Source organism: Ceratotherium simum, chromosome 4 (genome assembly GCF_057802395.1).
Source record: "Ceratotherium simum simum isolate JZ-2026a chromosome 4, ASM5780239v1, whole genome shotgun sequence".
Taxonomy (NCBI): Eukaryota; Metazoa; Chordata; class Mammalia; order Perissodactyla; family Rhinocerotidae; genus Ceratotherium; species Ceratotherium simum.
The window spans coordinates 67,251,289-67,276,740 of NC_141903.1; the positions used below are offsets into that span (position 1 = coordinate 67,251,289).

Consider the following 25,452-nt stretch of genomic DNA (forward strand, 5'->3'; position numbering starts at 1 on the left):
CCGACGTACCGCTTCTCCGGCCATGTTGAGGCCGCATCCCATATACAGCAACTAGAAGGATGTGCAACTATGACATACAACTATCTACTGGGGCTTTGGGGGAAAAAATAAGTAAATAAATAAAATTAAAAAAAAAAAAGACATTATGAACAATACATCAAAATGCACTGATCATAAAGGAAAAAACTGAATTTGGAATTCACAGAAATAAGAACTTCTGCTTACCAAAAGACATTATTAAGGCTTAGAATAGGAAGTAGTATTTAGAACACACATAACAAAGAGCTTATATCCAAAATATATAAAGAACTTCTACCACTCAATAAGAAAAACACAGACAACCATAGGAAAAAAAAGACAAGACTTGAAGAGAAGGCCTCACGCAAGAGGATATCTAGATGGTCAATACATTTACCTTCAGAATGGCCAAAATAGAGTAGTCTCAGAATACCAAGAACAGAGACTATGTAGAACAATGACAACTATTATGGACTTCTGGTGGGAGTGTAAATTGGTTCAATGACTTTAGAAAACAGGTTGACATTATCTACTAATATTGAAACACAAGCATACTATGGGTCACAGCAATTCTACTCCCAGAATATACCCAAGAGAAACGTATGTCATACGCTCTAGGAGGCATACAAGAATATCCACAGCAGTGTTAATTATAATAGCCCAAAACTATAACAATAGTAGAGAGCATATATAAATTGTAGTACATTCATAAAACAGAACACGGGTCAACAATCTACGGCTGCAGGCCCAATGAGGTCTGTTGCATAGCCCATTAGCTAAGAATGGTTTTTATACTTCTTAAAAGGTAGTCAAAAAAAAAAAAAAAAGAATAAGCAACAAGAGAACATATGTGACCCCCAAAGCCTAAAATATTTACTATCTGGTCTTTTACAGAAAAAGTTTGCCAATCCCTGAAATAAAATATTACACCGAAATGACTACTAATTAACTATGGAAATTCCCAAAAATATGGATGAGTTTCACAAACATAATATTGAGCAAAATAGGCGGAGAAGAAGCCATTCTATTATATGAAGTTTAAACAAATAGCCAAAACTGAGACTAAAGGAGTTAGAAATGCATACTTGTCCAAATAAGTATTCTGGATATGATAAGACTACAAAAAAGATCAACATAAAAAGTCAGGATAGTAGTTATTTCTAGGAGATAGGGGAGGGGTTGCAACTGGAAGGGGCACACAGGGGTTAGCATTGTACCAAGGTTCTACTTCTCTATCTGGATGGTGATTATATGAGCATTTGCTTTATAATACAATAAGCTCTAACTTTATGTTTTATGCACTTTTCTATGTGTACATAATATTTCACATGTAAAAGAGTTTGCTAAGAACTCACCTTTTCATAATCTTCAGCAGTAAAATCCCTGTCTTTCTGAAGTATTTCATGAAGTCTTGCTTTCACACGTTGCTGACAACTGCTCAAAGAGTCACTATCACTATCCAAAAGACCATTCATATTTGCACTTTTCACCATTTGAACAAGAATGGGTGTAAGCTCTCCTTCCAGAGCTAATAGCCCCTAAACATATTTTAAAAAGCCAATACAGATTGAAAAATTAGTATGTGAAATAATAGAAAGTATCATAATAATTATTGTTACATGCTGAAATTCATAAGTTATGAGCTAACTAAATAAACTTTATTAATAATACAGTTTATCATTGCCGTCTCAGGGCTTTAGTTTGAATTTCAAATTTGGAATTTTTAAACATTGCATTAGTAAAACTCTTTTAAAATGCAGTATTTGATGAAAATTCTAGGAATTCTAAAAAACATTTATCTATACCTTTGCAAAAGCAGCTGCAGTCATCTGGACCCGTCCTTCATCAGAGGCATATATTTTGAGGTCATGTCGGTAGGTACTATGTAATCTGAGTAAACCACAACCAGGAAATCCTGCATAATCTCCTGAAAATAAATCCTCAAATCACTTAAGCTATATTTTTATCTCACTGTATTTCTATAAATATTTAATAACATCTTAAAATAAATGAGGATTTGAAAATACGATGTACGAATTTCACCAAATTAAAGAAACTCCAGAATTTACCTTGACCTCCAGGATACATACACCTGAAAGCTCTTCCAAGTTCTTCAGCCTGGACCCTGCCTGCAGGGGTTAGTTCTCCTCCCCATTTTAGAACCAAAAGTAAGGATGGTTCTTCTCTTCGGCTGTCTAAGATACATGTGAATGGATAAAGCAAATATCAAGTTTATTTCTTTTAAACAGACATGTTTCAAGATTAATTTTTCTTTGTGCTCTCTTCTGCCGTGGAATAATGGCCTTTATGTAAATTACTTTGTCCCTTAAACATACCCATCTTTGTAGGCTGTTGCTTCCGTCAGGAATACCCTTTGGTCCACCTGTTAAAATCTTACGAAAATTTCAAAATCTCTTCCACACTTGAGGAAGAAGGCTCTTTCCCAGTTTCCTGAAAGGAAGTACTGCCTCTCCCTTCCCTGCTCTCATAGTGGTATGAAAGTAATGGTATTTGCCCAATGTATTTAATTTAATTGTGCTCGAGATGCTAGATTAAGAAATCCTTGATGACAGGATCCAGATGTCTTTATATTAAGAGCCTCCTGTAGTGCTGTCACATAAAAGATAATGTTAGCTGAAGTAAAGAAGAGGTATACATTTTTATGATTAGGAATCAGTGATTCGAATACTTTTAGGTAGATGTGAGATGACAGAGCCTAATATTTATTATAAATTAGATTTACGGTTGAGATATACAATAAAAAGTAGCCAAGAGCAGCTCTTTAAATTTCAAATTGTGGAATCTCTGTATGTATCAGATGAAAGTAATTTTCTCAGACATAGGGGAAGTGTACCATAAGTGAATGAGTTTCTATACTTAATTTTGACCTGCCCTTTATCACAGCCTAAGATCTATGTTGGGTTACAGAAACAAAGACAATTTAAAAATAAGTAATACAAGCACTAAAGAACTTAATGATAATTCATTAGAAGTGACAGAAAATCACCCTTTCCCCTGGGATTAGTTAGTAGTTGTACATGCTTTACCATGTAGGCCAATATTAATTTATGAAAGAACAATTAATTGACTTTTTTTTTTTTGAGGAAGATCAGCCCTGTGCTAACATCTGCCAATCCTCCTCTTTTTTTTGCTGAGGAAGACTGGCCCTGGGCTAACATCCATGCCCATCTTCCTCCACTTTATACGGGACGCCGCCACAGCATGGCTTGCCAAGCAGTGCGTCGGTGCGCACCCGGGATCTGAACCGGCTGCCGCAGCGGAGCACACGCACTTAACCGCCTGTGCCACCAGGCCGGCCCCTTAATTGACTTTATAATGAATAGTTATTTAATGAATGTTTTTGATCATAAACATTAAGATATAGGAAATTAATCTGTATTGCTATTAATCACAGATTATGACGAGAGCAACATGTCAAATTTTAAAATAAATATATATACATAAATATATAAAGGTCAACATAATCAAATATTTGTTTGCACTGAAGATAATCATTACTTCAATTTTTGCTATTATAAATAATGCCACTGTAAATATCCATATAGATCAATATTTCCCTATCTAACTACTTCCTTGCGATAGATTCTTATAAGTAGAATTAAAGTCAAAGCATATTAACATTTTTTGAAGTTCTGATATACATATATTGCCAAATTACTTTTCAAAGAGTTATTTCAATTCATACTCCTACCAGTAGACTGAAATCCTGTCCCACTATATTCTCATCAACATTCTTTATTACCAGTTTGAAAAAATAAAACACTTTGCCAGTGTGACAGACAAGAGTAATTATTACCACTGTTATCATTATTTTATTGTGCATCTCCATTTCTCCATGAAATGGCTTCTCCAACCCCTGCCCATTTTTCTTTTGAAAGTTAAATAAATTTATGGACTTTTGTGCTGACTGCTCTTAGGAGACTAATTTTATTTAAGTGCTTATTCTGATTTACTGCATGGAGGAAAATATCTATTTTAGAAACAGGTTGATTGTATATTTTATCAAATAGTCTTTTCATACTTTTCGAGCTTTCTTCCTGTATACTCTGCCCTCTTCTACCAAAAGAGGAAGAAAGGGACCTATTAAGTAACATTTAGTTATAAATGAATAAGCTTTCTGAAACAACCTCAGAGTAAAAGGGAAGTCCTAAGCAGTTTTCAGAATAATTAAATCTATTCTTTACTTAAATGATAAAGAACAAAATCTATACTTTATTTAAAGGATAGAAGGCACAGTTAACAAAATTTCACTTTATTTTTCCTTTATTCAGCATGCCAGTCCCTAAACTATTAGCAGAAGGAGGTCCAAAGATAATCAACAATGAGGAGTAAGTCCCTACATATAATTAACACACAACAAGCATTAATAATGACATACCTTCCTCCTCACTAGATGTTTTAGGACAACCATGAGGGAGATAGGTTAACTGGACCTTACGATTTATTCCAGAAAAATGGCCATACCTGAAAAATAAAATGGCAAGCAGAATGGACAATACTCAGTAAGCATTCAATGCAAACTCCTAAAGAAAAACAAAAATCCATCTTACACATTAATGTCTCCTTGTATTTGTAATTACCTTGTTGAATTCTTCAAAACATCCTAGCAGAAAATCTGTACCACAGGTAGTCATTCTAACCACACTAAAAATGAAACTACAGCGGCTAGCCCAATAGTGTAGCAGTTAAGTTCGCGCACTATGCTTCGGCGGCCTGGGGTTCGCAGGCTTGGATCCCGGGTGCGGATCAACGCACTGCTTTGTCAAGCCATGCTCTGGCGCCGTCCCATACAAAGTAGAGGAAGGTGGGCACGAATGTTATCCCAGGGCTAACCTTCCTCAGCAAAAAGAGGAGGATTGGCAACAGATGTTAGCTCAGGACTAATCTTCCTCACACACGCACACACACACAAAGTGAAAATACAAAAAAAGTTTCTCTACAAAAGTTCGACAGTTTTGAAGAGATGACAAAGTATAGAAATATATAAAAATATAAATGTACGTGTCTTTAAAAAATAAAGGAAATAAGATTATAAGTGGCCAAATATGTAAAGCTTATAATAGGAATACTGGTGGTACCAATTTCACTTGATTAAAACACCAACATTGTTTGTTTAAACAGCACTGAATCTGTGGTGAAGTTAGCAATGTGACCTGCAGCCTAAGTAGTACTTCACAGAAGATGCAAATTTGATGTCCTCTTTTGATCTTCTCATCAAAATTAAAACTAAAACTATAACCTGTAATACAATAATCTATTTTCTCACTGGTAAAAATAAATCAGACTTGCACTAATTTCTCTTCAGCTACAGTGACAAAGAGCAAACAGATCAAACTGTGAAGGAAATTAACATGGAAAGTCACACACACACAAAAAGAGCACTACAAGTAGTTATCAAAATCAAGCGTTTCAAAAAGATACTCACATCTCTAACACGGTCTTAAGTTGTTCAAGTTTTGACTTGTTTTCTTCAATTTCAGAATCATTATTTTGCCCCAGCTCCATAAGAAGTTGTCGTGCAATATCCAGCACTTCCTATAAAATAAATTTAAAAAGAGTTGAATGTTTATGTAACTTTGCCATTAGCAATGTAAAACTCAACAAGAAATCAACTGCACTTGCCTGTAATTGTTTTGGCTTTTTGAGTTTTAATTTCCCAGATTTATATCCATCACACTTTTCAAAAAGATCAAAAAATCTTATAAAAAAGAGAGCACTGTTAGTTGTTTGCAATAATTAACATTACCACCATATACATAAAAAAGTCAGTTATAAGAAATTAAAGATATGGGACAAGAATGATTATAACTGACAGATATAGGACTCAGGGATCTACAGATTTCAAATATTGTGTGTCATCTTTCACTATGCCATGTTGCTCCTCTACTTTGATTGATAAAACTTAGTATTTTCCTAAACCATATCAAACTAATAATCACTAGATGATTTTTAAAAGTTTTCTCATAATGGGAACTGAATATATGATTATAATACAAATATCATATATTCTCTGAAGTCACTGTATACACATAAATTTTTTTAAAAAATCTGTTTCGGGCCGGTCCCGTGGCTCAGCGGTTAAGTGTGGGCGCTCTGCTGCTGGCGGCCCGGGTTCGGATCCCGGGCGCGCACCAATGGGCCGCTTCTCCGGCCATGCTGAGGCCGCGTCCCACATACAGCAACTAGATGGATGTGCAGCTATGACATACAACTATCTACTGGGGCTTTGGGGGAAAAATAAATAAATAAATAAAATTAATAAAAAAAAATAAAAAATCTGTTTCAACGCATGTTTAATAGTACAGGTTTTCAAATTTTATTATCTCCAAATCAAATACTGAATAGAAATAACATAAACTTTCATTCTACTAATTTTCTTCTAGAAGGTTGAGAGGTTAATGACTCTCAGAAATCAATGTAAGAGAATAATAAACCAAGATTAAATAGAACACTTTTACAACAATAAATGAAAGCCAGGTCAGACTGATGATCATTTATGGATACCATTACAATAATTCTCAGATGCAGATATATACAATTATTTTAAATGGATTTTGTTTGTATCCAGTGGTTTAAATATTAATGGCCAAGAAATGGTGGTAAACAGTGTTTCTATGACGTATTAATCAAAACAGCTAATCACCTATCAGAAATCTTATTATCTCCTGAGTGTTAAATTATTCCCCTTAAAACATACTTTTGATGCCTCACTTCCATCTTCATTTTTTGTTTTGGTGTTCGATCCCCGTGACGTATGACAGCTATGACACATCTAAGTTCCATCCTAAAAGAAAAAAATACGTTCTCAATTTTCCAACAAAGATTTGTGTTGCATAATTCAGATCAATACAACATCTAATTATTTATTTAGAGCTATCTTTTACTATTTCAAGACATTCCCCACGAAGAACAGTACTTGTAACAGCCAGTCAATTTTACCAAATAAAATCCTAAAAAGAATTTAAGAAGCTGGAGGGGGAGTAATATTAAGCTATATAATATCTGCTCCCTCTCTAAAGATAACTATGCTAACTCTGGGATAAAAGTAAATGGACTGCAACCCCAGAACTTCATTAAATCCTTGCCCTTAGATCATTCCAGGCTGAAATTTCATTAAATCAAAACAAAATAAAGCTTTATTGATAGCTGCTTTATTTTGCCCAAGTAAGAACAAGTATTTCAAACTCAAATTACTGGAGGATAAAACTGTCCTAGGAAGAATGTTAGGGTATAATTTAGTATTTGCCAAACTGTGAGCCTCAGAACACAACCCTGCAGGATTTTAATAATTTACCCCCCAAAAAATTCGTGTTAAATAAGTTGGGAAATACTGGTTTAAAAACAAAATTAAATATTTTTGGTCCCCCCTCACCTTAATCAGGACTTCTTCAGAATATTTAATATGCTAATGTAAATTTCTAAGCTGTGAATATGAAGCATTTGGTGAGTTTCAAGTAGTAACTTTCACTAGCAGAATGCTACGAAACACTTTGGCAATATTGGTCTAATTAACTTACATCAAGATACAACTGTGTATTTTTTCTTTACATGCTGAAAGCACCAAAGTTGGGTCACTAACTACCAACCTTTAAGTAAGGCACCTCTGGTGCCTCCTTTAGTCTTATAGCTTAATTCAGTACTTCTACAATTATCTAAGTATTTTTTAGGATTTTATTTGTAACAGTTCAAAAGATTTTTAGTCTAGATGAACCCTTGTAAAAACATATAATCTAGTTCTCCATCTGCAAAGTGAATCATATACAACATACACAGTAGAGTGTCTAATAATCATTCAGAAATTTAATCTTTATTGTAATAGCTCAGACTGATGGGGAAAACCCAAGGAGTTTCTAAACTAAAATATTCAAACTTACATAGTTCCAGACGTAGTTGGTACAATCGGGATATCTTCAGCTTCTAAGGGTATTGACCAGGGGATATGAAATTGTGGAGCAAGCTCTCGCATTACAATATTGCTTTAAGACAAAAAGACAAAAAATTAAAAATTAGTTCATTTTAAGACAACACTGGATACTTAATGACAAATGATACAGAATCATAGGAGTTAAGTCCAACTATCTAGTGATGATAACAGCATATAAAAAGTAACCCAAAGAATCAATCCTGATGAAGAAAAATCAGATCAGCAGTTCTAAACTGGTGTATCAGAACACACTAATGGGATGTCATGAATTCGGAATTATTTATTTATTTTAGTTTTAAAAATATAAATCACATTGGATTCAAATAAATCACTATAATTGCATCATATCTACTTACATAGATTCTGAAACCCAAGACTGTCTCTTCTGGGCAGCCACTGATCATTTCTTACCAGTTTATTGATCACCCATAAAGCTATTCTAAATACCATTGCTCGTTTTTAACAAATTTCTATTGTATTTTACTAATAGGGTTAACAATGAAAACATGCTTAAGTACACAAACATTTTTTGTTTTATTTAAATTTAGCATTTATTCATGCTAACATTTAGTAAGCTCCCTCAAACTTCACTTTAAGGGTAACTTCACAAATCTTTGAAATATACTATAAAAGCTGACTCCAATTATTACAATACCTTTTTAAGTGTAAGTTTCTTATGGCTTTGTTATTTTTACTTTGAAAGGGTTTAAAACAGTTTTTGTCTTGTGAGTCTTCTAAATCAAAGTATAAGAAAACAGGTCAAAGAAAATAAAAATGGCATTCCCATATGCAATAATTTCTTTTATATTCACCTGATAATCTCATGAGATTATCTTTAGGTAACACATGCTTGTTAAAAGCAGCAACATTCAAAGAATCCTGAATTCCAAATATTTCTATTTTACTCTGGTTACTTATTTTACGAATATTAACTTTGTGCCACTAAGAGAAGGAAACTTTTTCAACTATAATTATACAGGAAAAACTTCAGGAGCAAAGTAATCTAATAAATTAGCTGTTTTGATTAATAATCACTGTATAAATCACTGTTATAGCATTTCTAAATCTATGAAGTTAAAATACCTTTAAGCCTTTATCTATACTGATCATAAATTAATCTGTCTTTGATAACCCAAAGTATAATTCAGGATTTGGCTCAGTCTTTGGGGATGTCATTTTATGAACACTGATTTTTACCCTTGAGTGCTTACACAAAATCTTGATCATTTGATGTTTACAATTATTTGGTTTCTGAATAAACAGTATACATTAGCTATAACAAAAGTAAAGAGGAAAAAATTCTTACCCAAGTATTTTTGCACAATCATCATAATACTTCATGGAATTTTTCACAAAACTGAAGCCATTGACATCACAGACATAGGACTGTCCATTGGCCCGTAACAAATCAAAGCCACAAACTGTTTGCTATTTAAAATAAATTATAAACTTTAAAGTACCATTTGAATTAAGAGTCACAGTTTTCCAGTCTTACTAGAACATATCAAATTTTATAAAGGTCTAAAAGTATATTACTGTTTATTAGTTTACTTCATAATAAGTAAAAGATGAAAGAAACTACTTATTTATAACCTGAGTACTCTGAAAATATATAGCACATGCCAAATAGTTAAGTTCCTTACCATGAAGTAGATGTAGAATAATGCTTAAGGGACTAGAGAGGCCAAAAAAATAACACATTGTATCAAAAAGTTCTTTAACTAACATTTAATTAAAAAAAAGAAGTAAAAAATTTTAAAGGCTTTGATAAACTTTGTGCTAGCACAATTATACCACTTTAACCTAAAAAGACATATCCCCAAAGAAATGTCCAATTATCCCTATGAATGTTTTAAACCCTAACAACCATATACTTGTGAGCACCCCACATAAATTTACTTTACTTGGGAGAAGAAAACAGTTGAAAGCTATGAATTTCCTGCTCAGGCTCGAGGAATTTTCTGATCTTCTACATTTTATATTCAAATCATCACATATTAATATAATGTGATTTAAGTCATGGCTTTGAGAATTCTGGTATTACAAAATTGAAATGATTTATATAAAGCTATTAAAACATAATTATAGGCTAATATTCCTTCCATAAAAGAGACTTCAAATTATTCAGACACAAAAAATGTATTTATTATTTACTAACCATTATTATACACTAGTCTTTAAGTTACATATCCCAGACAAGGCTTCAAAAAGGTAGTTTATTCTTTGTTAGATGCAGGTTGTACTACTTCTATTTAAATCTTTACTATATGGTAGTAAAAGCCTAACAATATAGATTAATTGAAGGAATTAGTCAAATGTCAGAAGTAAAAAGTTTTCTTTGAGAAATGTATTTGCATTGCTGTCATGAACATATTTTATCACATAATAGGCCAAAGATCAATTGTCACGGCTGGAAGACTACTGAGGACATTTTTGATTCGACAAAAATATCATTTATCAATTCTATGAGTAAATAATACTTGTAACCAGTTTTGTTTTTAATATGTTAAACAAGACCTCTAAACACTGGTTAACCCTACTGTTTTAGTTAAGTTTTCCTCTGTAATTTTAATTTCTGGATAAACGGACAAAGTTTCTTTTTTGTTTTTGGTGAGGGATATCAGCCCAGAGCTAACATCTGCCAATCCTCCTCTTCTTGCTGAGGAAGACTGCCCCTCGGCTAACATCCGTGCCCATCTTCCTCCACTTTATATGGGACGCCGCCACAGCATGGCTCGACAAGCAGTGCAATGGTGCGCGCCCGGGATCTGAACGCCGGGCCGCGGTAGCCAAGCGCGCGAACTTAACCACTAAGCCACCGGGCCGGCCCCAAAGTTCCCTTTTATGTAATACAGAAAGAACATAAAGAAATAAATGCCTTCATTTATTATCATTTTTTAATCATCATATTATTTTTTATCATTGGCGCTACAAGAATCCCTTGAAAAGTACATAAATTGTTCAGATGCACCGCTTTTATTTTCTCAGCTTACTTCTCCAATTATAGGCCCAAATAACATCTCTTTTACTCAAAAAAGAAAATTAGAATTCTTTTTACAAGGGTCTATATGGCCTGTATGACATCTTACCTTAAATGCAAGGCAGACTTTCCAAGCAATTAATTTTTCTCGTGCATTAAGAATAACAGGGTATCTTACTTCTTTTCCTTCACTATCTCGTTCCACCTTGCCATCAAGTGCTGGAGATTTTCGAGCTTCGGCATGGGCATAATCTGGACCCACTGTGTAAACCTTTCACAAATATTAAATGTATATTTTATTTAAAGATATCTATATATAAAAACCAGCAGACAACAAATTCAAAGAAAAAAATAATCAATAAGAAATACTTCAGTTTCCAGACTATTCTTTCACATATTTTTCTATTTTACATGCCAAAATTTTCAATACATTGGAAGAGGTTATAAATAACTAATTTTATAGCAAAACTGGTAAAGTGACATTCCATTCTTTATAGAAAACAATTATACTGAGCATTATGAGGGAATTCTAGGATGTATATGATGTCATCCATCTCAAATTGCTTTTAGTTTAACAAAGGAGAGGTACAAATAACCATAAAAACATTATATAAGGAAGTAACTGCCAAAAGATTAAAAAAGGAGTGGGAGGTGAGGGACAGCATGAACTTGAAGGCACATAGGAGAGGGAAAGGCACTCTAAGCAAAGGTAATAAACACAGACACGGGGCAGAGGCATGAAACAGCACGACATTCAGGTAAGAGTAAGTTATTTGGTATGGTTTACGTTGTAAGAAATAAGGCCCATAGGACAGACAGAGGGCAGACTGTGAAATATCTTGTATGCCAGCCTTTTGAATCTGATTATTATTCTGTGGTCAGTGAGGATCCACAAGAGAGGATCCACAAGAGAATTTTTAAGGAGAGGTTCACCATCAGGTTTACCCTTAGAAAGAACACTCTGTTTAGACAGAGACTGGCTGAAGGTAAAGCAATTAAGACCTTATTTTTCACCAAGAGAAATCACATATTTTTATATCACATTATAGTTGTTGTAGATCTCAAAACATCATTTAGTCTATTCAAGGCTTAGAAACTGTGGTGGCTGTTAGACCCTTACTCACTATATTTTGTTACTTAATGTCCTTTCAAAGAAGCATACATATTATTGTATCACAAAGTTTGTTTTTAAATATTTTGATAACTATATTTTAATAAAATTTGTCTCCTTGGTCATCCTGTATGTTTTCTTTTAAGCCTTTATGAACATTATTCTAAAAAAAGAGTCCATAGGCTTCAGACTACCAAAGGCATTCACAGTCCAAAAGAGATTAAGAATCCCTAGTCAAAAAGAAAGACACACAGAGTAGAGGTTACATATAGCTAATGAAAGGGTAACCTCTTTTTCTGAAATCATTAGTAAACTCTAAATACAAAATTAAAATCTACTTTAATCAATCTTACCTTAACATCAGTACCATCTGTGGGCATAAACTCTTCATATATATATGAGCCTGTTTTTCGTACATTGCTTTCTGGAGAATAAACACTACTTCTACTGCCAATCTGAAAACCAAACACATCCATCAATATGAAAACTGAATTAGTCCCCTCATTTTTATAGTATAACCCTTTTGCCATCTACTTCCATCTTAGATACTTCCAAACATTTTTTAAATTTACAAATATTTAACAAAACTTACTATGTAGTTGACCCTATATTATTTTCTGCTGTAATTGTAATTTACATGTAAGTTAAACAGCATAAAAATACAATGAATACTAAGAATAATGTTTCTAAGATTCAACCATGTTGCTGCATGTAACTCTAGTTTGTTCCTTTTTACCACTATAGAATTTTCCACTGTATAAATACACCATAATTCAGTCATTCTCTATCAATGTATATTTAGGTTGTTTTCTAAGCTTTAGCTAGTAGAACAATGTTGCTTTGCACATTCTTATAAGTATCCCTGTGGCACATGTGTGCAAAAGTGTTTCTAAGGTATATACCAGAAGTGGAATCGCTAGGTGATAGAATATGCTCATATTCAACTTACAAAGATAATGCCAAAATCTTTTATACGCTGTTTTAACAAGTTAGTCTCTCTAGCAGTGTATAAGAGTTGTTACTGCTCTATATCTTTGTCTATGTTTGCTATTATTAGACTTTTTAATATTTGGCACTCTCATGGATTTAAAATTGTGTTCCTACTTTGCATTTCATGATTGTTTATAAGTGTATGTGCATTTTCAATCCTGATATATTGCTAAGTTATGTTGCTAGGAGGCTATACTAATTTGCATTTCTGCCAATGTTTGGATTTGTGCTTCTTTTCCAACTACCTCAATCTTTTTGATCTTTGCTAATCCAAAAAAGTAATTCAATAGCATTATCTTTTACACTTGATTTGCATTTATTTTATTATGGGTATAATTTTGAGCATAATTTAATGGATGTAAAAGTTACTGATATTACTTTTTCTATGAACTATCCATTTTGGGGGCCATTTTTCTAAAAGACTGCTGATCTCTATCTGAATTTCTTATATAACAGATACATAAATGGAAGGTAGAAGGAAAATCAAGTAATTTTCTTGGTATTCTGTAGGTACAAATATTGCATAAACAACATTATGTAACTAAAATGATGTCTTGCTTTTCTAACAAAGTATGACATCAATTTCATTAATTTATCTCTAAATGATACATTCTTATTTAAAATAGTTTTATTAAATACTTGATTACTTTTAGTAAAATTTATACAACAATGTATCAAGACAGTATTCACTAAGATAACAAAGGTTACCTTTCGAAAAAGTCTCTGACTTCCACCACCAGCAGATGTTGGATAATAAATGTAAACATTGTGATCTTCCGCACTGACTGGCTTTTCTACAAATGGCTTTTGGAAAACCTCCCCATTTACTTCTACATGATCTTCCCCTTCAATCAGACTGCATTCTATAAATCAAACATAATAGCAAGAAAAATTACATATTGTATATTATCTAGATATATTATTATTGAGGACGTTTTTTGCTAGAATATTAATTACAAAGAAAAGTAACTTTGGATAATGTACTGATTTGATTTTAACTAAAAATGTTTATGCAAACATATGCCAACATTTATGATATACTGCATTCAGAACTATAGTTGTTCTTCAAAATCTTACGGACCTGCCATTTCTCTCTATCATCCCACAGAATTCAAAGTTAAATATGAAATGATGCCAACAAGAAAAACTGAGAAATAACTCCAGAATGCTATCATCTCCTGAAAAACATATGGAATCATTCATATCACAGATGCCATAAAACATGAAACTATTTAAGTTAGAAAAGTAACCTATATGCAGAGTAAGCAAGCAATCCAATCAGCAAGTTAATTTTTCACCTCTAGACAAACAAGAAAAGTTCCCTGATACAGATAATAAATGCTATATCCGTTTTTTAATAAAAGTTGCTTTAAGGTACAATAAAGTCATCAAAATTCACCAAAATATTATCAGAATATTAAATCTTAAGACAGAAGAACATTTATCTTGCCTTTTTAGACTAAATTACATATAGCCTACGAGCTATGTTTTAGATAACGAGAAAAACGAAGCAAAAGGCGCTTTAAAATATTAACAGTAATATTTCAAAATTCCTAGTCACCAGAAATTTAATTGTGGTATCCCAGCATGAAGTTACTAATATTTAATTCAACAGTCACAGATGAATCACTTGTTTACCCCATCAATGCAAATTTATTAAAGCATGTAACTTAAAAATTCTTCTTTATGATTCTCAGAGATATGTCAAATGTAGACCAAAGAAAAATACGATATATTAACTCCTAAATTATTAGTTAGCCTTTTAGCTCATAGCGTCACATTTTAACTAAATATAATGCTTGTTTATTTGGATCATTAAAAAAACCTGAATAGAATACTATGAGTTCTTTAAATACAAGGGAAGTGGTTCAAAAGTATGTTGAGTGACAGAAGGTAGCTTGTTTACAATCTCTTACTCCTACCTTTGGGATTATTTGGGTCTCGATTCAAAATTGCATAACGAGGAAGTAAAATACCTTCAGCTTGAAGAATACTATATACTTCCCTCCTAAATAAAAAGGAAAACATCCTTATTATTTTATTGCTCTATTTCACAATGAGTATATTATTGTACTGTTCATAAAGTACATTATTACTGTTCCACCACTAAAAAAGGCATGTATATTCTTTTTATTTTTTAAATAAACAAATATGTCATTTAAAGTATTGAAAAAAATGTATTCTAAGGAAATATTCAGCAATTACAACAAAAATGCATGCACAATACATTTTGTGGTATATTAAAATACTAATTTTTAAAATTGGGAATGCAAATGTATAAAAACAAATAGTTAAATAAATTTGCTATATTGCAATGACAGAATATTACCTAACCATTGAAAACCTGATACTCTATACATGTAATAACGTGGGAAAATGTTCACAATATTATAAGAGAAAAGTGATCCTAATTTTGTAAAATTTGAGTATATGTATGTATTGCTTTCTATATCAAAAAAATATGGCAGATGTAACAGAAGGGTTAAATGCCTTTCTTTATGCTTTTATTTTCCAAACTTCTTAAAATGAATATGTATATATATGTGTACATATTTATAGTTATAATATATAAACATGCATCAATATGTAAACCCAGGAAAAATGTTTTAAAATTTTAGATATTAATAATGTGGAAGAATTATTCTATTCTGGAAGAATAGAAAAAAAAAAGAGAAATACAAAAAACTATAAGGCCTTATAAAGTATTTTCATATATATAATCTCAATTGTAATGCTAACACACAAAAAATAGAATGCTAGTGAAATTATAAAGGAAGTCATCAGAGTGAAACATCAATTAAATGAAATATAAATATATTCTTATTTTATTTCTCCTGGAAATCCATGCTTTTGGCCTGTTAAATGAATGCTAAGATATATAGTGAAATATTTTTCAAAATGGTTACACTTTACCATTAAAAAACATCTAGTTCTAATGAGTAAAGCCCTAATTTCATCATCAGGCACATGATAGAACAATTGTTCATAATTTTCAATGGTTTAGTAGGCTCTGGAAATTAAACAAACCTGGTTTAACTCCTTGTCCCACTACTTGTGGAACTACTTGTGACTTTGGACAAATTAACTGATAACCCTGATTCCTGAGTTTCTTCATCTGTAAAATTGGGTATAAATACTATTTCTAAGTATTATTTCAAGGATACCACAAATTAATGTATATGAAAACACCTGATGTCATGTCAGCTTATAGATACTAAATAAATGTTAATTTTCCTTCCCTTAATTCAGCCAACTTCCCCACTCACCTATCTTGTATGAGATACTGCATATTCAAGTCATTGATTACAAATGGATTCCTGAGTTTTGCATAGGCAACTGCCTTGTCCAGTGGAAATCCTAAGAACACATATTATTAACATATTCTGTACAATCTTAAGGTAAGTTGACATCTATAACTTTATCAACTTGAATTTATACCACTTCCCATAAAAGATTAATTTCATTATGTATCTAACTGCTTTCTATATAAAGCACGGAATAATAAACACATCAAACTTGATTTAACTTGCACTATTAAATAAATCTTATTTTTTCCTAGTTAATTTGATTGATAAGGCACAGCAAACCAGCAGTTATATAATCAAATTTGGAGCAGTGACATGTTAGTCACTGCTATTCGGTCACCTGACAGAAGGTATGATTACATATACAAAGAGAAATCAATCTATACACATAAGTGTATCACAATCACCTGATGATTTTTAAAAAATATATACAACTCCTCTTCTTCTCACTTAAAATACTTTGATGCTTATACATATAAATTAGCTGCTAATTCAAAGAACTTAGGCATCTTTAAAAATAGCAGAGAAAACAAAAATTAATTCACATACAACAAATGTGCTCAGATATAAAATATACAAGTAGAATCATGCTTGTGGTTACTAGGGCAATGTTAAGATATCAGAAGTTAACTCCCTAAAATTTCTAGACTTTGGTAAAGTTACTAATTACAATGAAAACAAATCGAATGGCAGATATCTAAAAAAAAAAATCTAAAGAATTTTAATGATTATACTTCACTCTCCGTTTTTACACTAAAAGGCTACAATCTTATCCATCAATATATATTATTAAGAGAGGCAGTATACTATGGAGGTTAAGAGCATAAACCAGGGTTCAAATCCTGGCTCCATCTTTCACTAGCTATGTGACCTTGGGCAAACTTATTTAACATCTCTCAGCCTCTGATTCCTGGCTATAAACAGATATTATACCAATCTTACGTACTAGAGTTTTTAAGGAATCAAATAAAAGAGTGTATGTAAAACAGCAGAATATCTGGCATAGTAAGTCCACAATAAATGTTAACTATTATTATTCCTTTAATGACAATATTTTAATGAATATCTTATTTAAGGAAAAGGGTAAAAATCAGCAAGCATGTCTAACTTCAGCATTTAACTATAGTATACGATAGTAACTACAGTATACCTGTAAAGGCACTGTATTTTGTAGCATTACCAGAATAGTTAGTAAAGGAAGTAAGTATTAAAGCATATTGAAGTTAACAAAAAAAAAGCTATGTCAATTAAAAATTTATTGCTAAATTCCTGTTAGTTTTTAAAATTTAAATAGAAGTAATCCATACCAAGAATCATTTGGCCACAAATTACAAACCCTTCAAGTTTTATAAAGACTCGCAGAAGAATTCATCACTTGTGGTAAAGATGTCTCAATGCCTATGATTTGAAGCCTCCTAACAGAATTCAGCAAATAAGAATCACCTACACCATCAGTGCCCTGCTTTTGTTGTTGTTGTTAAAGAGGAACTATTTCCTTACCAAGAGAGAGCATATGGGATATGACCTTAGACAGCACCTAGTTTTTATAGACAAATAGCTTTCATAGGAAGAACCATGTGGTAGAAAGGGAAGAACACCTTACCCTAAAGGATAAGCAAATTGTAAGATTCTCTGCAAGAGTGATTCAGTCTGTAAAGAAGACCAGGGTCTTGGCTTGTCTATGAAATAATGAAAATCAGTATAGGCTATGGGAGCACAAAAAGGCTCAACCATGTTCCATCTCCTTCTTGCTGAAGGAGATGCTTCCTGAACACCTAACCGAAGTGAGACTTTAACACAGCTGGGGACTACATAAAAAGAATGATTTAAAATGAATACATGTATAACTGAGTGCACATCTTTTAAATTATAGTTCTTGGTGAGAAATTCACTTAATTCACAGATTCTTAGGTTATAAATTTTCACATATACACTTAATAAGTTTGATTAGTGGACTTGACTATGAAGTAATACGTAAGCTTAATTGATATTTGTTGATTTATAAAAGATAGCAAGTAAAATCTAAAATTCAAATGATTAAGTTCCTAAGAAGTAAAGTATATGTGTATGAGGAATGATTGAACATTTTCTACAAGGCAAAAGCATAAGGGATTAAAACATTCAAGAATTCAAGAATTTATCCTAAGAAATTTAGAGATACAAACAAAGATATACATTCAGAGTTCATCATAGCCTTATTTTTAATAGCGAAAACTGTCAATCATCTGTTAGGATATTGGTTAAGTATGTATGGTTAAGTAAGTACATCCACACGATGAAAAACTATGATGCCATTAAAAATCAGGTTTTTGAAGTATGATATGGACAGAAAAAAACTTCACATTTTAACTAGTGAAAAAATTAAATATACACTATAATACTAAATTTGTTTTTAAAAAATACACACAAAAAAAGACTGGAAAGAAATATATATCAAAATGATAACATCACCTATCTGTGAGAATAGGTCAGTTTAATTTTTTTTTAATTCATCTAATACTCTATAATTAATATGTATTAGTTTTATAATCAGAAACAATAAAGGGGTTTCCCTCCTCATTCTTTAATACCTTTAGAATGGAAAGAAATAAGACAATCGCATAAAGGCCAGTTTTCCACTGGTTCATTCAAAATAACATCCTCCTCAAATACCACTACTGTGATATATTTAAATAGGGAGATCCGTTCAAGAATTTCCTTCATTGGTTTGGATTTGGATTTCTTTGCCATGGAACATATTCCAACCACAATTTGCCTTTCCGGTGGCTAAAACAGAAAAGAAACAAAAAAAATCAGGTTGACTTCATAAGAACTCCAAAGTACAGCTATTTTACACCTTTTTCATAAGTAGATGAGGCATGTCATGAATCAATGAAAAGTGACGTATTAACCAAAAAAGGCATTTTCAAAATTTAATAATTTTTAAATATTTTTAAATATTTACATTTTTAAATTAAAGGCCTTTTCAAAATTATATCATTGTTATAATAAATAAAATAGTTTTCTACAAAGGCCTGGAAAAAATTTTAAAACAAAAAAAAACTTTCAGAACACTGTTACTATATTCATTCAGATTTCGAACTTACACAAATTACTGGTTCTTTAACTGTCTCTAGCATTTATTTACCCTCCTCACACCAGAAAGGGACAAATAAGGGCCAAAAAGCATCTAATCTAAGTAAAACGGCCAATGGGAGTGAGAAAAAAATTCTCTTGCCTAAAATAAAATGTTGTTCTGACTACAAAGCTATACAGTATTAAACTATGTTTGTAGATTGAGCTTGAATCTTAGTTGGTCACCAATGACAACTTGGAAGGAAATTTGGAGAAAGCCACATTGCTAAGTGAGGTGTCAACGTTCTTTGACATCCCAATCATCATGCTCGATACTCCTATTTAATGGTGTTGCTCATCTCTGGCACCCACGCTACAGCTCAAAGGCCATGATTTGGCCTGAAACTGAAAAAGCAGCATACAGAAATAATAACTGAGGAGTAGCTCATGGGTGTATAAAATTACTCAAGATTCATTCTGAGGTCTTGGCATTTAGGAGCTTGGAGTTTTATCAAATATATAAAGTGTGTCTAGTTTTTCATTTCAATTCTTCTCTCTCTTCCATGATATTTTATATATTTCATGTGACATTACAATCTTGCTCAAGATTATTTTACTAGACTTTCTCTTATTATAAATCTAAAAATAAAATTGGATATAACATCAGAATTGTTATTCTTCTTTAGCCTAGAATTATATTTCTTCACTGCCTCCTCTAACTCATGAAATTTAGAGTTCAATTTGGTATTGGATTGTAAATCAAATAGATGGTAAATCCTAACCTCCCTAGGATCTGCTTTCTTTCCCCCTCTAATCATCCACTTTTACGTTTCATTATTCAATTCTTTTCTAACCAAAAGCTCATTTCGACATAGCTCATTATGATGTTCCTAAAGTTGATTTCTCCAGACAACAAGAGTACTCAATCTAACATTTCATGCTGCTTTACAGTTAAAATAAAAAGGCTAATATGTTAAGTTTTGTTTACTAATTATAGATCTATTTAATGAGTATCTGCTCATTGGCTAAGATAAACTGGAAACATTCAAGTTTAAAACGTACCAATAAACCTACATTAAGACAAAATTAGAGAACACCCCTATTAGGTAAAACCTCAGAAGCATGAAAATAATTTTTTAAACAGATCTAAGTAATTTTGTTAGATTTAATGTCTAAAATAGTTTACATCTTTGAAATCTTAAAACCAGGAGAATGATCAGGAACAAACCATTTTATCAATCTATAGGTCAAATCAACCATATCAAGTTCCTCAAAAGTGACAACTACACATCATCAATGTAAACTCAATCTAATTAGTTGCACCCAAGCCAATATTCCAAGAACTATGTTAAAAGGTAGTTTGAGAACTACCTGTTCTCAAAACACTTTGAGTCTAGAAGGGAACACAGTATTAACACAGGAAATTATGATACATGGAAGACAAGCATAGACGTCAAGGTATAGAAATAGTACTGAGGAAGAAGTCTTTGAGTTTCTCATGGAGAAAATAGCAAGGAGGGGCAAGAGTCAACAACATAAAATCTGAGTAGGGTTTTGAAGAATGAAAAACAATTCACAAGGTACCCAAAAAGCAGGGCATTTCATAGAGATAAAGGAGTTCATACAACAGCAAAGACGCGTGGTAAAACAGGAATGGAATACGTGGGAAATAAAAATTTGATACTGCTAAAACATAGAATTAGAAGGGATGAGAGACAAGTAGTTCTAGATACAGATACGAGATAAAGTCCTTATATGTAAGAAGACTGGACTTGATCCAGCAGTGGTGTTCACAGTGTGTTCAGAACTCAGAGAAAAGGGGTAAGGGTACTAGAGCCTGAGTCCATAGTACTTTCTATTCTAAGTCAGCCAGAGAAGCTCTGCCTTTATGTTTTACTTACTGGACTTCTACATAAGACTTAAGACAAAGAAAAATTTTGGCTGGTAAGAGAAGCTTGAAAATCATTACTTTTTTCTGGGGTGAAGTGGGGGGGTGGGATAGGTTTTAAATGATGGCAGTCTGATTTGCATTTCAGATATGTGTAACTGCACTGTGAATGGTGTTGTTAAACAACTATGAAAAAGAATTTCAAGAGTCATCTAATAGCTATTCTTGGTTTGTTTTTACTACTTTTACCAAGTACAACAGGTTTTTGTTTTTCAAACAAAATTCTCTTTCCAATTGGAGATATAAGAAAAACAAACATATTCTAAGTTTATATTTTAAATCAGTTCTCAGAATAAAGCAATCTCTACTTGTAAAGGGAAAACAATGATAAGAAAAAGGCTAAGCTAACATAACTATAGCAAAATGAACATAATATATGTGTGTCATTCCTAAAGATCCTGTATGGATACACATTCTAAAGGTTCACATGAGAAAGAGAACAAGACTTATACACACACATCCGTAGATACTTGAGGTAGTCTCTCCTTCTAGCTTGTTTACAGACTTCTGAATAGTTAATAAATAGGGATATCCTCAGGTCAACCACGACTTGTATTGACAACATGAAAACCTAATGAAGCTAGTTAAGTAGTCCTTCTTTAGCATCTTTAAAGTTATTTCCTTCTACTTCTTTATCTTTTTTTTTTTTTTTGGTGAGGAAGATTGGCCTTGAGCTAACATCTGTTGCCAATCTTTCTCTACTTTGTATATGAGATGCCGCCACCGCACGGTTTGATGAGCAGTGTGTAGGTCTGACCCCAGGACTGAACCCGTGAACCTCGGGCTGCTGAAGCAGAGCACACGAATTTAACCACTACGCCATTGGGCTGGCCCCTACTTCTTTATCTTGATGTATTTGTTATGTACTACATACAAGAAACCCTTTGGATTTATGGCCACTTTTTCTACCCAAGTCTGTGTTATGCTAGGCACATCACTGAAAGACACTGAAATAGGCATCATTAAACAACTTAAGTCTGACCTCCAAGTGTATTTCTTAACGTACCATAGATTCAATAACGTTCTCATGAAACAAAATATGCTTTTTCAACTTAAAATATTTCCAACAAATTTCTCTGTGAAAAAATGTTTTCACAATTTCAGATAATAGTATTAATTCATGTTAACAGTGATCAGTAAAAAGCCTATCCCATATTGGTCTTCTCTCACCAAACAACTTACCGACTCATCCTCCTCCTCCTCATCTTCATCTGCATGGTGGAAGAAATGTCGATAATTTCCAGGGTTTATCTCTGTATCTTCAGGCCCAACAAAGAATCTGGGGGCTTCACTCATTTTTATTTCATTTGATATAATTTAAATGTGCTATACCTAAACTGCTTCTAAATAAACAGCCTCAGAAGAAAGCATTCTCTCTATACCAGCTGACACACAGGTCTGCTGCAGCTTGTTTCTGCTTATACAATCACTTGAAAACTGTGATGACAGTTAGTTGGCAAATGTTCTGTTCTCAGATATCATCGCTTCACTGTTGATGCAGTTTAAAAGACAAAGATGGTGAGGCTATTGCTTCCGTGAGTTGATACAGCAACCTTTTCACCTAAAATGCAACGAAAGAAATAATTTGAGACTGTACTTCAAAAATATTCATGTAAAAATAATTTTAAATGACACTTGTAAAATCAGTACCAATAATTTGATGCATACCTTCAAAATGAAAAGACATTTTTTCCATGAAATTAAGAAATTAAGACTGATCTTCAATAATATACATCTTAGCAATTTGACAAATTGGTACAAAATAACAAAGACTATACAGTAAATTCCTCAAGTCCAAAAATATCTAACAAACTAGGAGAAAACTGTTCATATTATAACAAAAATACGTTAAAAGCTAAATCCTTCTGCACATAGTTCAGTAATATCTGAATGGAAAAGAATAAAAATGTAATGTGAGTTTAAAAACCACTGACAGCTATATATCAATCTGAAATTATATTAAATCAATTTTCAAAAGACTTTAATTTATAAAAGTTCAGTTTGCAAACAGGATTTTTTAAGGAACATAACCATTCGGCATTCTGGTCTTATATATAAGTCAACAAAACAAGATCAGAGTGAAAATAAGATTTCATTTTAACAGCAGCTCTCAAACTTTTAGAAGTCAAAGACTCTTTGGCAAATCTAATAAAATCTATAGATCGTCTCCTCAGAAAAAATGGACATGTGCACTAAATCCTGCAAGCAACTGTATGTGACTGACATCCAAACTCTTCCACATAAACAGACGTCCGTGAGCATCAGCTTGAGAACTATCATGTAACAGTGATATAACCTCAAAATATTTTCTATCAAAGCTGTTTGCAGGTACTTGTTCCTTGGTCATATTAAAACTAATTACCTGCGAAGATGAAACTACATATCAAATGCTTCATTTGATTACAGGTAATATAAGAAATTACTTGACCAAATATTCTTAAGAAGAGTTGAATGATATGCAAGATACAATTGCAAAGCATAACTCCAAAAGTCCTAGTCCTATAGATCTAATTCCAGTTTAATTGGTGGCTTCCTATGAAATAAGAAAACTAGTTTACTCACCCAGGCTTGATTTTATCCTCTTCATAATTATAATTACACAGTGTTATGAAACTTAAAACAGTTTGTGAGTAAAGAATAAAAGTAGAAATAATTCACTTTATAAATCAATGCCTTTTATTCCTACTCCCTTTGCACTGTTTTATATATAAAAGATGTTTGCTGAAAAAGAACAAAAGAAAGCTTCCAGTTGCTGTAAAACTTGATGGCAGTGTATAAGTTGACTTGAGTTCTTGTTTTATATCCTACATCCTCTAGTTTCTTTTCACTTTCTTACTCCTCCCATCTAAAAACAGCCCTAAGATTTCAGTAGTGGGAAGGGCACAATGTTTTGGACACCTATTTAAATCTGTCACTACATTAACAGGCAACTTATGCTACTTTCTCTAAGTCTCAGTTTCTTCATCTATAAAAAAGGGGGTATCATAATACCCTGTAACTCTGTGAAGACTGAGTAGCATAAGTGCTTGGCATATACTAAACACTCAATGAACCTTAGCTTCTATAGGCACTCTATAAACCAAGCTCCTAACATAATGTGGAAATCTAATAGAATGAATATTGCTTGTTATTTGTTGAACTGAATATATTTATTCAACAAATACTTTTCACCCGTTATAGCAGGCACAGTATTGAGTGCTGGTGATATAAAATCAAAGTAAACATGGCCCTTTTCCTCGTTATAAAAATGCCTGAAGTATACAGATAATGTCCCTCGTTTCACTATAAGTAAACCAAACCTAGTTTACCCATAGGGCACTTCCACATTATTCACCATTTTGATCAAACTACATCCTCGATCATGAATTCCAAAATATGTAACTATTTAGCCTTAAAGATATTACATTATTCAAATATCAGAGTTGAGTCTGTCTGCATTTTTAAGCTTCTTTCTATAGCAGTAGTCCCATAATGGACTGACCACATCAGAACTATCTGGGACACTTGTAAAAACTCAAGTTACTAAGCCTACCACAAATTTTCTGAAGTAGCATTGCCTAACTAGAGAATCTATATTTTAACAAAGGGATGTGCAGCCAGCTTTGGGAATCTCTTTAAATCCGTGCAAAAAAAAAACTACTACTTAACCCTGATGCTAAATTTGAAATTAGTACCACACTACTGAAGTATCCACACTCAAAGCAGTGGTTCTCAAACTTTAGCATGGGAAATCACCTGAAGGGCTTGTTAAAATACTGAACTAGAAAGTCTGGGGGTGGGGGCCGACATTCTGCTTTTCTAAAAGTTCGAAGGTGATACTGATGCTGCTGGTCTGAGAATCACACTTTGAGAACCATTGCTCTACACTTGACAAAACTTGGTTAGAAACCTTTTTCTTATAATTGCTCAGCTCTGTGTCCTTAACTAAGTTATTGAAACTCTCTAGGTATCATCTGTAAAATGGGATGATAAATCTCAGATTGTTTTGAAGATTAAATGACAATGCAGGGGCCAGCCCGGTGGCTTAGCGGTTAAGTGCACGCGCTCTGCTGCTGGCGGCCCGGGTTCAGATCCCGGGTGCGCACCGACGCACTGCTTCTC

The 25,452-nt window shown here is 32.7% G+C and overlaps 1 protein-coding gene across 13 annotated transcripts in view; it reads right to left on the reverse strand.

The window, feature by feature from the left end:
- PPIP5K2 (diphosphoinositol pentakisphosphate kinase 2) overlaps positions 1-25,452 on the reverse strand; it is a 75,439-nt gene that overhangs the window by 47,276 nt on the left and 2,711 nt on the right. For 9 of the 13 annotated variants that reach the window (XM_087429966.1, XM_087429964.1, XM_087429973.1 and 6 more), the window contains exons 2-17: positions 22,534-22,912; positions 18,920-19,115; positions 16,311-16,401; positions 14,967-15,052; positions 13,753-13,907; positions 12,408-12,509; positions 11,053-11,214; positions 9,270-9,391; positions 7,914-8,015; positions 6,737-6,823; positions 5,662-5,737; positions 5,465-5,574; positions 4,418-4,503; positions 2,088-2,213; positions 1,824-1,945; positions 1,374-1,556 (exon numbers count right to left, since the gene is read on the reverse strand). In XM_087429966.1, coding sequence (XP_087286092.1) covers positions 1,374-1,556; positions 1,824-1,945; positions 2,088-2,213; positions 4,418-4,503; positions 5,465-5,574; positions 5,662-5,737; positions 6,737-6,823; positions 7,914-8,015; positions 9,270-9,391; positions 11,053-11,214; positions 12,408-12,509; positions 13,753-13,907; positions 14,967-15,052; positions 16,311-16,401; positions 18,920-19,115; positions 22,534-22,647 — 1,920 coding nt within the window. In that variant the 5' untranslated portion in view covers positions 22,648-22,912. Of the gene's footprint in view, positions 1-1,373; positions 1,557-1,823; positions 1,946-2,087; positions 2,214-4,417; positions 4,504-5,464; positions 5,575-5,661; positions 5,738-6,736; positions 6,824-7,913; positions 8,016-9,269; positions 9,392-11,052; positions 11,215-12,407; positions 12,510-13,752; positions 13,908-14,125; positions 14,238-14,966; positions 15,053-16,310; positions 16,402-18,919; positions 19,116-22,533; positions 22,913-25,452 lie in introns of those variants that run through there. The other 4 variants (XM_087429967.1, XM_087429971.1, XM_087429974.1 and 1 more) reach the window with 3 other exon arrangements.